This window comes from Oncorhynchus keta, chromosome 3, assembly GCF_023373465.1.
Source record: "Oncorhynchus keta strain PuntledgeMale-10-30-2019 chromosome 3, Oket_V2, whole genome shotgun sequence".
In the NCBI taxonomy this organism is placed as follows: Eukaryota; Metazoa; Chordata; class Actinopteri; order Salmoniformes; family Salmonidae; genus Oncorhynchus; species Oncorhynchus keta.
In genome coordinates this window covers 26592416-26605439 of record NC_068423.1, presented here as the reverse complement: position 1 = coordinate 26605439, position 13024 = coordinate 26592416, and the positions used below count along the sequence as shown (strand labels likewise).

Genomic DNA, 13024 nt, shown 5'->3' with positions numbered 1-13024 from the left:
CTCTCTCTCTTGCTCTCTCTCTCTCTCTCTCTCTCTCTCTCTCTCTCTCTCTCTCTCTCTCTCTCTGTCTCTCTCTCTGTCTCTCTCTCTCTCTCTCTCTCTCTCTCTCTCTCTCTCTCTCTCTCTCTCTCTCTCTCTCTCTCTCTCTCTCTCTCTCTCTCTCTCTCTGTCTCTCTCTCTGTCTCTCTCTCTGTCTCTCTCTCTGTCTCTCTCTCTGTCTCTCTTGCTCTCTCTCTTGCTCTCTCTCTCTCTCTCTCTCTCTCTCTCTCTCTCTCTGTCTCTGTCTCTCTCTCTCTCTCTCTCTCTCTCTCTGTCTCTCTCTCCTCTCTCTCTCTCTCTGTCTCTCTCTCTCTCTCTCTCTCTGTCTCTCTGTCTCTCTCTCTCCCTCTCTCTCTCTGTCTCTCTCTCTAGGGATGGAGGGGTGCCCCCTCATGGCAGGGCCAGAGACTACTGAGTTCCTCCACCGCTCCAGAAGGTGAGTGTTTATACAGCACTCTGTCGCGGAGGCATTCTGGGTAATGTGGTTTGGTGCTGAGTCACAGGTTTTTCAGTCAGCAACAGATTGTTGTGGAACAGCTGACTTTGAGATGGTGCTCAGGACTCAAGTCAAAGGTAGAGAGGAGGTAGGGGCTTCCCCTGTCAGATCCAGAGAGGTAGAGAGGGGGTAGGGGCTTCCCTTGACAGATTCAGTGAGGTAGAGAGGGGGTAGGGGCTTCCCCTGTCAGATCTAGAGAGGCAGAGAGGGGGTAGGGGCTTCCCCTGACAGATTCAGTGAGGTAGAGAGGGGGTAGGGGCTTCCCCTGACAGATTCAGTGAGGTAGAGAGGGGGTAGGGGCTTCCCCTGACAGATTCAGTGAGGTAGAGAGGGGGTAGGGGCTTCCCCTGTCAGACCCAGAGAGGTTGAGAGGGGGTAGGGGCTTCCCCTGACAGATTCAGTGAGGTAGAGAGGGGGTAGGGGCTTCCCCTGACAGATTCAGTGAGGTAGAGAGGGGGTAGGGGCTTCCCCTGTCAGATCCAGAGAGGTAGAGAGGGGGTAGGGGCTTCCCCTGTCAGACCCAGAGAGGTAGAGATGGGGTAGGGCTTTCCCTGTCAGACCCAGAGAGGTAGAGAGGGGGTAGGGGCTTCCCCTGACAGATTCAGTGAGGTAGAGAGGGGGTAGGGCTTCCCCTGACAGATTCAGTGAGGTAGAGAGGGGGTAGGGGCTTCCCCTGTCAGATTCAGTGAGGTAGAGAGGGGGTAGGGGCTTCCCCTGTCAGATTCAGTGAGGTAGAGAGGGGGTAGGGGCTTCCCCTGACAGATTCAGTGAGGTAGAGAGGGGGTAGGGGCTTCCCCTGTCAGACCCAGAGAGGTAGAGATGGGGTAGGGCTTTCCCTGTCAGACCCAGAGAGGTAGAGAGGGGGTAGGGGCTTCCCCTGTCAGATCTAGTGAGGTAGAGAGGAGGTAGGGGCTTCCCCTGACATATTCAGTGAGGTAGAGAGGGGGTATGGGCTTCCCCTGTCAGACCCAGAGAGGTAGAGAGGGGTAGGGGCTTCCCCTGACAGATCCAGAGAGGTAGAGAGGGGGTAGGGGCTTCCCCTGACAGATCCAGAGAGGTAGAGAGGGGGTAGGGGCTTCCCCTGTCAGATCCAGAGAGGTAGAGAGGGGTAGGGGCTTCCCCTGTCAGATCCAGAGAGGTAGAGATGGGGTAGGGCTTCCCCTGTCAGACCCAGAGAGGTAGAGATGGGGTAGGGGCTTCCCCTGACAGATCTAGAGAGGTGTATGTGCTTCCCCTGTCAGATCCAGAGAGGTAGAGAGGGGGTAGGGGCTTCCCCTGACAGATTCAGTGAGGTAGAGATGGGGTAGGGGCTTCCCCTGACAGATCTAGAGAGGGGTATGGGCTTCCCCTGTCAGACCCAGAGAGGTAGAGAGGGGGTAGGGGCTTCCCCTGACAGATTCAGTGAGGTAGAGAGGGGGTAGGGGCTTCCCCTGCCAGATTCAGTGAGGTAGAGAGGGGGTAGGGGCTTCCCCTGACAGATTCAGTGAGGTAGAGAGGGGGTAGGGGCTTCCCCTGCCAGATTCAGTGAGGTAGAGAGGGGGTAGGGGCTTCCCCTGACAGATCCAGAGAGGTAGAGAGGGGTAGGGCTTCCCCTGACAGATTCAGTGAGGTAGAGAGGGGGTAGGGGCTTCCCCTGACAGACCCAGAGAGGTAGAGAGGGGGTAGGGGCTTCCCCTGTCAGATTCAGTGAGGTGGTAGGGGCTTCCCCTGACAGATCCAGAGAGGTAGAGAGGGGTAGGGGCTTCCCCTGTCAGATCCAGAGAGTTAGAGAGGGGGTAGGGGCTTGCCCTGTCAGATTCAGTGAGGTAGAGAGGGGGTAGGGGCTTGCCCTGACAGATTCAGTGAGGTAGAGAGGGGGTAGGGGCTTCCCCTGACAGATTCAGTGAGGTAGAGAGGGGGTAGGGGCTTCCCCTGTCAGACCCAGAGAGGTAGAGAGGGGGTAGGGGCTTCCCCTGACAGACCCAGAGAGGTAGAGAGGGGGTAGGGGCTTCCCCTGTTACACCCAGAGAGGTAGTGAGGGGGTAGGGGCTTCCCCTGTCAGACCCAGAGAGGTAGAGAGGAGTAGGGGCTTCCCCTGTCAGACCCAGAGAGGTATAGAGGAGTAGGGGCTTCCCCTGTCAGACCCAGAGAGGTAGAGATGGGGTAGGGGCTTCCCCTGTTAGACCCAGAGGGGTAGGGGCTTCCCCTGTCAGACCCAGAGAGGTAGAGAGGAGTAGGGGCTTCCCCTGTCAGACCCAGAGAGGTAGAGATGGGGTAGGGGCTTCCCCTGTCAGACCCAGAGAGGTAGAGATGGGGTAGGGGCTTCCCCTGTTAGACCCAGAGAGGTAGAGAGGAGTAGGGGCTTCCCCTGTTAGACCCAGAGAGGTATAGAGGAGTAGGGGCTTCCCCTGTTAGACCCAGAGAGGTATAGAGGAGTAGGGGCTTCCCCTGTCAGACCCAGAGAGGTATAGAGGAGTAGGGGCTTCCCCTGTCAGACCCAGAGAGGTAGAGATGGGGTAGGGGCTTCCCCTGTCAGACCCAGAGAGGTAGAGATGGGGTAGGGGCTTCCCCTGTTAGACCCAGAGAGGTAGAGATTGGGTAGGGGCTTCCCCTGTCAGACCCAGAGGGATAGAGATGGGGTAGGGGCTTCCCCTGTTAGACCCAGAGAGGTAGAGATGGGGTAGGGGCTTCCCCTGTTAGACCCAGAGAGGTATAGAGGAGTAGAGGCTTCCCCTGTTAGACCCAGAGAGGTAGAGATGGGGTAGGGGCTTCCCCTGTTAGACCCAGAGAGGTATAGAGGAGTAGGGGCTTCCCCTGTCAGACCCAGAGAGGTATAGAGGAGTAGGGGCTTCCCCTGTTAGACCCAGAGAGGTAGAGATGGGGTAGGGGCTTCCCCTGTCAGACCCAGAGAGGTATAGAGGAGTAGGGGCTTCCCCTGTTAGACCCAGAGAGAGGTATAGAGGAGTAGGGGCTTCCCCTGTTAGACCCAGAGAGGTAGAGATGGGGTAGGGGCTTCCCCTGTCAGACCCAGAGAGGTAGAGATGGGGTAGGGGCTTCCCCTGTTAGACCCAGAGAGGTAGAGATGGGGTAGGGGCTTCCCCTGTCAGACCCAGATAGGTAGAGATGGGGTAGGGGCTTCCCCTGTTAGACCCAGAGAGGTAGAGATGGGGTAGGGGCTTCCCCTGTCAGACCCAGAGAGGTAGAGATGGGGTAGGGGCTTCCCCTGTTAGACCCAGAGAGGTATAGAGGAGTAGGGGCTTCCCCTGTTAGACCCAGAGAGGTAGAGATGGGGTAGGGGCTTCCCCTGTCAGATTCAGTGAGGTAGAGAGGGGGTAGGGGCTTGCCCTGACAGATTCAGTGAGGTAGAGAGGGGGTAGGGGCTTCCCCTGACAGATTCAGTGAGGTAGAGAGGGGGTAGGGGCTTCCCCTGACAGACCCAGAGAGGTAGAGAGGGGGTAGGGGCTTCCCCTGTTACACCCAGAGAGGTAGTGAGGGGGTAGGGGCTTCCCCTGTCAGACCCAGAGAGGTAGAGAGGAGTAGGGGCTTCCCCTGTCAGACCCAGAGAGGTAGAGATGGGGTAGGGGCTTCCCCTGTCAGACCCAGAGAGGTAGAGATGGGGTAGGGGCTTCCCTGTCAGACCCAGAGAGGTAGAGAGGGGTAGGTGCTTCCCCTGACAGACCCAGAGAGGTAGAGAGGGGGTAGGGGCTTCCCCTGTTACACCCAGAGAGGTAGAGAGGGGTAGGGGCTTCCCCTGACAGATTCAGTGAGGTAGAGATGGGGTAGGGGCTTCCCCTGACAGATCTAGAGAGGGGTATGGGCTTCCCCTGTCAGACCCAGAGAGGTAGAGAGGGGGTAGGGGCTTCCCCTGACAGATTCAGTGAGGTAGAGAGGGGGTAGGGGCTTCCCCTGCCAGATTCAGTGAGGTAGAGAGGGGGTAGGGGCTTCCCCTGACAGATTCAGTGAGGTAGAGAGGGGGTAGGGGCTTCCCCTGCCAGATTCAGTGAGGTAGAGAGGGGGTAGGGGCTTCCCCTGACAGATCCAGAGAGGTAGAGAGGGGTAGGGGCTTCCCCTGACAGATTCAGTGAGGTAGAGAGGGGGTAGGGGCTTCCCCTGACAGACCCAGAGAGGTAGAGAGGGGGTAGGGGCTTCCCCTGTCAGATTCAGTGAGGTGGTAGGGGCTTCCCCTGACAGATCCAGAGAGGTAGAGAGGGGTAGGGGCTTCCCCTGTCAGATCCAGAGAGTTAGAGAGGGGGTAGGGGCTTGCCCTGTCAGATTCAGTGAGGTAGAGAGGGGGTAGGGGCTTGCCCTGACAGATTCAGTGAGGTAGAGAGGGGGTAGGGGCTTCCCCTGACAGATTCAGAGAGGTAAAGATGGGGTAGGGGCTTCCCCTGTTAGACCCAGAGAGGTATAGAGGAGTAGGGGCTTCCCCTGCCAGATTCAGTGAGGTAGAGAGGGGGTAGGGGCTTCCCCTGACAGATCCAGAGAGGTAGAGAGGGGTAGGGGCTTCCCCTGCCAGATTCAGTGAGGTAGAGAGGGGGTAGGGGCTTCCCCTGACAGACCCAGAGAGGTAGAGAGGGGGTAGGGGTTTCCCCTGTCAGATTCAGTGAGGTGGTAGGGGCTTCCCCTGACAGATCCAGAGAGGTAGAGAGGGGTAGGGGCTTCCCCTGTCAGACCCAGAGAGGTAGGGAGGAGTAGGGGCTTCCCCTGTCAGACCCAGAGAGAGGTAGAGATGGGGTAGGGGCTTCCCCTGTCAGACCCAGAGAGGTATAGAGGAGTAGGGGCTTCCCCTGTCAGACCCAGAGAGTCTGCATTCTGCTTTATATAGTTTGGCAATACTACTCGTCAGAGATAGGAGTTTTGGCCTGATGTGAGCTCTGTACAGTAGATGCCTGGGATTCCCCTGTCAGATTAGCTTGTCAGTACTACTCAGCACCAGCAGTCTGTGGTGTTGTTTTGGAACAGTAGACGGAGTCCTTAATTCCCCTGTCAGCCCTGGACCCAGAAACAGTTTCTCCTCAGCTCTGGAGAGACAAAGATGGCCTTGGCCCATCACTGGAGAGAAACCGGGAGTTGATTAGCCTGCCGAAAACTTGGTGGGACGTTAGTTTGTAGCGAACAGCTCAGCAGTCTCTCTCTCTCTCTCTCTCTCTCTCTCTCTCTCTCTCTCTCTCTCAGCCACAGCCAGCAGTCTCTCTCTCAGCCACAGCCAGCAGTCTCTCTCTCTCAGCCACAGCCAGCAGTATCTCTCTCTCTCTCTCTCTCTCTCTCTCTCTCTCTCTCTCTCTCTCTCTCTCTCTCTCTCTCTCTCTCTCTCTCTCTCTCTCTCTCTCTCTCTCTCTCTCTCTCTCTCTCTCTCTCTCTCTCTCTCTCTCTCTCTCTCTCTCTCTCTCTCTCTCTCTCAGCCACAGCCAGCAGTCTCTCTCTCTCTCTCTCTCTCTCTCTCAGCCACAGCCACAGCCAGCAGTCTCTCTCTCTCTCTCTCTCTCTCTCTCTCTCTCTCTCTCTCTCTCTCTCTCTCTCTCTCAGCCACAGCCAGCAGTCTCTCTCTCTCTCTCTCTCTCTCTCTCTCTCTCTCTCTCTCTCTCTCTCTCTCAGCCACAGCCAGCAGTCTCTCTCTCTCTCTCTCAGCCACAGCCAGCAGTCTCTCTCTCTCTCTCTCCCTCTCTCTCTCAGCCACAGCCAGCAGTCATTAATTTTGAAGGAGAAACTGGCATCTGTTCTGAGGAGAACTGAAAGGTTATGGAGAGTGAGAGAGGCATTGCAGTCAGGGCTCTGAGTGTTCGTGCTGAAGTGGGTTTTAATAGCGTGAGAGGAGGCACAGGCAGCCACACACACACACACACACACACCCTCATGAGAGGAGACACAGGCAACCACACACACACACACTCATGAGAGGAGGCACAGGCAACCACACACACACACACCCTCATGAGAGGAGACACAGGCAACCACACACACACACACCCTCATGAGAGGAGACACAGGCAGCCACACACACACACACACACACACACACACACACACACACACACACACACACACACACACACACACACACACACACACACACACACACACCCTCATGAGGAGGCACAGGCAGCCACACACACACACACTCATGAGAGAGACACAGGCAGCCACACACACACACACCCTCATGAGAGAGAGACAGGCAAGCCACACACACTAGAGAGAGAGACAGGCAGCCACACACACTAGAGAGAGAGAGACAGGCAAGCCACACACACCCTAGAGAGAGACAGGCAGCCACACACACTAGAGAGAGAGAGACAGGCAAGCCACACACACCCTAGAGAGAGACAGGCAGCCACACATACACACCCTAGAGAGAGACAGGCAGCCACACACACCCTAGAGAGAGACAGGCAGCCACACACACTAGAGAGAGAGAGACAGGCAAGCCACACACACCCTAGAGAGAGACAGGCAGCCACACACACTAGAGAGAGAGAGACAGGCAAGCCACACACACCCTAGAGAGAGACAGGCAGCCACACATACACACCCTAGAGAGAGACAGGCAGCCACACACACACACACCCTAGAGAGAGACAGGCAGCCACACACACTAGAGAGAGAGAGACAGGCAAGCCACACACACCCTAGAGAGAGACAGGCAGCCACACACACTAGAGAGAGAGAGACAGGCAAGCCACACACACCCTAGAGAGAGACAGGCAGCCACACACACACACCCTAGAGAGAGACAGGCAGCCACACACACACACACCCTAGAGAGAGACAGGCAGCCACACACACACACACCCTAGAGAGAGACAGGCAGCCACACACACACACACCCTAGAGAGAGACAGGCAGCCACACACACACACACACACACCCTAGAGAGAGACAGGCAGCCACACACACACACACCCTAGAGAGAGACAGGCAGCCACACACACACACACACACCCTAGAGAGAGAGACATGGTATGTGTATGAAATCATGTTGTTGTCTCCTGCCCCCCTCCAGAGGTGACGGTGGTGTACCAGAATGGACTGCCGGTGATCTCGGTCAGTTTGCCGTCCCGGCGAGAGCGGTGCCAGTTCACTCTGAAGCCACTCAGTGACTGTGTTGGGGTGTTCCTCACACAGCTGCAGACAGAGGACAGGGGCATCGACCGAGTGGCCATCTACTCTACAGGTAACACACACACACACATATATACACGCACACACACACACACATATATACACGCGCACACACACACACACACACACACACATATATACACGCACACACACACACACATATATACACGCACACACACACACACACACATATATACACACACACACACACACACACACACACACACACACACACACACACACACACACACACACACACACACACACACACACACACACACACACACACACATATATACACGCACACACACACACTCATATATACACACACACACACACACACATATATACACACACACACACACACACACACACACATATATACACACACACACACACACTCATATATACACGCACACACACACTGCTCAAAAAAATAAAGGGAACACTTAAACAACACAATGTAACTCCAAGTCAATCACACTTCAGTGAAATCAAACTGTCCACTTAGGAAGCAACACTGATTGACAATACATTTCACATGCTGTTGTGCAAATGGAATAGACAACAGGTGTATCTATCCTGCCCTGCCTTTCTAAGGTCTTCAAAAGCCAAGTTAACAAATAGATCACCGACCATTTCGAATCGCACCGTACCTTCTCCATGATGCAATCTAGTTTCCGAGCTGGTCACGGGTGCACCTCAGCCACCACGCTCAAGGTCCTAAACGATATCATAACCGCCATCGATAATCGACAGTACTGTGCAGCCGTCTTCATCTACCTGGCCAAGGCTTCCAACTCTGTCAATCACCACATTCTATCGGCAAACTCAACAGCCTTGGTTTCTCAAAAGTTTGCCTCGCCTGGTTCACCAACTACTTCTCAGACAGAGTTCAGTGTGTCTTATCGGAGGGCCTGTTGTCCGGACCTCTGACAGTCTCTATACATCAATGATGTTGCTCTTGCTGCTGGTGAGTCTCTGATCCACCTCTACGCAGACGACACCATTCTGTATACTTCTGGCCCTTCTTTGGACACTGTGTTAACTAACCTCCAGACGAGCTTCAATGCCATACAACTCTCCTTCCGTGGCCTCTAACTGCTCTTAAATACAAGTAAAACTAAATGCATGCTTTTCAACCGATCGCTACCAGCACCTGCCTGCCAGACTAGCATCACTCCTCTGGACGGCTCTGACTTAGAATACGTGGACAACTACAAATACCTAGGTGTCTGGCTAGACTGTAAACTCTCCTTCCAGACTCATATTAAGCATCTCCAATCCAAAATTAAATCTAGAATCAGCTTCCTATTTCGCAACAAAGCATCCTTCACTCATGCTGCCAAACATACCCTCGTAAAACTGACTATCCTGCCGATCCTTGACTTCGGAGATGTCATTTAGAAAATAACCTCCAACTATCTACTCACCAAACTGGATGCATTCTATCACAGTGCCATCCGTTTTGTCACCAAAGCCCCATATACTACCCACCACTGTGACCTGTACACTCCTGTCGGCTGGCCCTCGCTTCATACTCGTCGCCAAATCCACTGGCTCCATGTCATCTATAAGTCTCTGCTAGGTAAAGCCCCGCCATATCTCAGCTCGCTGGTCACCATAGCAGCACCCACCTGTAGCACGCACTCCAGCATGTATATCTCTCTGGTCACCCCCAAAGCCAATTCCTCTTTGGCCGCCTTTCCTTCCAGTTCTCTGCTGCCAATGACTGGAACGAAATCATTGAAGCTGGATACTCGTATCTCCCTCAATAACTTTAAGGACCAGCTGTCAGAGCAGCTCACAGATCACTGTATCTGTACATAGCCCATCTGTAAACAGCCCATCCAACTACCTCATCCCCATATTGTTATTTATTTGATTTATTTTGCTCCTTTGCACCCCAGTATCTCTACTTGCACATTCATCTTCTGCACATCTACCATTCCAGTGTTTAATTGCTATATTGTAATTACTTCGCCACCATGGCCTATTTATTGCCCTACCTCACTTATCTTACCTCATTTGCACTCACTGTATATAGACTTTTTCTATTGTATTATTGATTGTATGTTTGTTTATTCCATGTGTAACTCTGTGCTGTTGTTTGTGTCGCACTGCTTTACTTTATCTTGGCCAGGTCGCAGTTGTAAATGAGAACTTGTTCTCAACTGGCCTACCTGGTTAAATAAAGGTGTTCTCAACTAGCCTACCTGGTTAAATAAAGGTGTTCTCAACTAGCCTACCTGGTTAAATAAAGGTGTTCTCAACTAGCCTACCTGGTTAAATAAAGGTGTTCTCAACTTGCCTACCTGGTTAAATAAAGGTGTTCTCAACTAGCCTACCTGGTTAAATAAAGGTGTTCTCAACTAGCCTACCTGGTTAAATAAAGGTGTTCTCAACTAGCCTACCTGGTTAAATAAAGGTGTTCTCAACTAGCCTACCTGGTTAAATAAAGGTGTTCTCAACTGGCCTACCTGGTTAAATAAATGTGTTCTCAACTAGCCTACCTGGTTAAATAAAGGTGTTCTCAACTAGCCTACCTGGTTAAATAAATGTGTTCTCAACTGGCCTACCTGGTTAAATAAAGGTGTTCTCAACTGGCCTACCTGGTTAAATAAAGGTGTTCTCAACTAGCCTACCTGGTTAAATAAAGGTGTTCTCAACTAGCCTACCTGGTTAAATAAATGTGTTCTCAACTAGCCTACCTGGTTAAATAAAGGTGTTCTCAACTAGCCTACCTGGTTAAATAAAGGTGTTCTCAACTAGCCTACCTGGTTAAATAAAGGTGTTCTCAACTGGCCTACCTGGTTAAATAAAGGTGTTCTCAACTAGCCTACCTGGTTAAATAAAGGTGTTCTCAACTAGCCTACCTGGTTAAATAAAGGTGTTCTCAACTAGCCTACCTGGTTAAATAAAGGTGTTCTCAACTAGCCTACCTGGTTAAATAAAGGTGTTCTCAACTAGCCTACCTGGTTAAATAAAGGTGTTCTCAACTAGCCTACCTGGTTAAATAAAGGTGTTCTCAACTAGCCTACCTGGTTAAATAAAGGTGTTCTCAACTAGCCTACCTGGTTAAATAAAGGTGTTCTCAACTAGCCTACCTGGTTAAATAAAGGTGTTCTCAACTAGCCTACCTGGTTAAATAAAGGTGTTCTCAACTAGCCTACCTGGTTAAATAAAGGTGAAATAAAATAAACACACACAACCACACAGCTATACCACAACCATGAAGAGCATGTAGGCCGTCATTATAAATAATAATTTGCCTAGTGGTTAGAGCATTGGACTAGTAACCAGAAGGTTGCAAGTTCAAACCCCTGCGCTGACAAGGCACAAATCTGTCGTTCTGCCCCTGAACAGGCAGTTAACCCACTGTTCCTAGGCCGTCATTATAAATAAGAATTTGTTCTTAACTGACTTGCCTGGTTAAATAAAGGTACAATTTTTAAAAATGCTGTGCCTTAAATTAGTTAAGTAATACTGGTTAACCACTCTGTTCTACCAGTAGTAATCCTGGTTGTTGTAGACACTAGTTAACCACTCTGTTCTTCAGTATTAATCCTGGTTGTTGTAGACACTAGTTAACCACTCTGTTCTACCAGTATTAATCCTGGTTGTTATAGACACTAGTTAACCACTCTATCAGTATTAATCCTGGTTGTTGTAGACACTAGTTAACCACTCTGTTCTACCAGTATTAATCCTGGTTGTTGTAGACACTAGTTAACCACGCTATCAGTAGTAATCCTGGTTGTTGTAGACACTAGTTAACCACTCTGTTCTACCAGTATTAATCCTGGTTGTTGTAGACACTAGTTAACCACTCTGTTCTATCAGTAGTAATCCTGGTTGTTGTAGACACCAGTTAACCACGCTATCAGTATTAATCCTGGTTGTTGTAGACACTAGTTAACCACTCTGTTCTACCAGTACTAATCCTGGTTGTTGTAGACACTAGTTAACCACTCTGTTCTACCAGTACTAATCCTGGTTGTTGTAGACACTAGTTAACCACTCTGTTCTATCAGTATTAATCCTGGTTGTTGTAGACACTAGTTAACCACTCTACCAGTATTAATCCTGGTTGTTGTAGACACTAGTTAACCACTCTGTTCTACCAGTACTAATCCTGGTTGTTGTAGACACTAGTTAACCACTCTGTTCTATCAGTATTAATCCTGGTTGTTGTAGACACTAGTTAACCACTCTGTTCTACCAGTAGTAATCCTGGTTGTTGTAGACACTAGTTAACCACTCTATCAGTAGTAATCCTGGTTGTTGTAGACACTAGTTAACCACTCTGTTCTTCAGTATTAATCCTGGTTGTTGTAGACACTAGTTAACCACTCTGTTCTTCAGTATTAATCCTGGTTGTTGTAGACACTAGTTAACCACTCTATCAGTATTAATCCTGGTTGTTGTAGACACTAGTTAACCACTCTGTTCTTCAGTATTAATCCTGGTTGTTGTAGACACTAGTTAACCACTCTGTTCTTCAGTATTAATCCTGGTTGTTGTAGACACCAGTTAACCACGCTATCAGTAGTAATCCTGGTTGTTGTAGACACTAGTTAACCACTCTGTTCTACCAGTACTAATCCTGGTTGTTGTAGACACTAGTTAACCACTCTGTTCTACCAGTACTAATCCTGGTTGTTGTAGACACTAGTTAACCACTCTGTTCTACCAGTACTAATCCTGGTTGTTGTAGACACTAGTTAACCACTCTGTTCTACCAGTACTAATCCTGGTTGTTGTAGACACTAGTTAACCACTCTGTTCTATCAGTATTAATCCTGGTTGTTGTAGACACTAGTTAACCACGCTATCAGTAGTAATCCTGGTTGTTGTAGACACTAGTTAACCACTCTGTTCTTCAGTATTAATCCTGGTTGTTGTAGACACCAGTTAACCACGCTATCAGTAGTAATCCTGGTTGTTGTAGACACTAGTTAACCACGCTATCAGTAGTAATCCTGGTTGTTGTAGACACTAGTTAACCACTCTGTTCTTCAGTATTAATCCTGGTTGTTGTAGACACTAGTTAACCACTCTGTTCTTCAGTATTAATCCTGGTTGTTGTAGACACCAGTTAACCACGCTATCAGTAGTAATCCTGGTTGTTGTAGACACTAGTTAACCACGCTATCAGTAGTAATCCTGGTTGTTGTAGACACTAGTTAACCACTCTGTTCTTCAGTATTAATCCTGGTTGTTGTAGACACTAGTTAACCACGCTATCAGTAGTAATCCTGGTTGTTGTAGACACTAGTTAACCACTCTGTTCTTCAGTATTAATCCTGGTTGTTGTAGACACCAGTTAACCACGCTATCAGTAGTAATCCTGGTTGTTGTAGACACTAGTTAACCACTCTGTTCTACAGT

The 13024-nt window shown here is 50.6% G+C and overlaps 1 protein-coding gene across 1 annotated transcript in view; it reads left to right on the top strand.

The window, feature by feature from the left end:
* The window catches only part of mcu (mitochondrial calcium uniporter), a 159809-nt gene that overhangs the window by 119575 nt on the left and 27210 nt on the right, over window positions 1-13024 (top strand). Inside the window, exons 3-4 of the mRNA XM_052494758.1 lie at window positions 412-475; window positions 7515-7685. Coding sequence (XP_052350718.1) covers window positions 412-475; window positions 7515-7685 — 235 coding nt within the window. The remainder of the gene's footprint in view (window positions 1-411; window positions 476-7514; window positions 7686-13024) is intronic.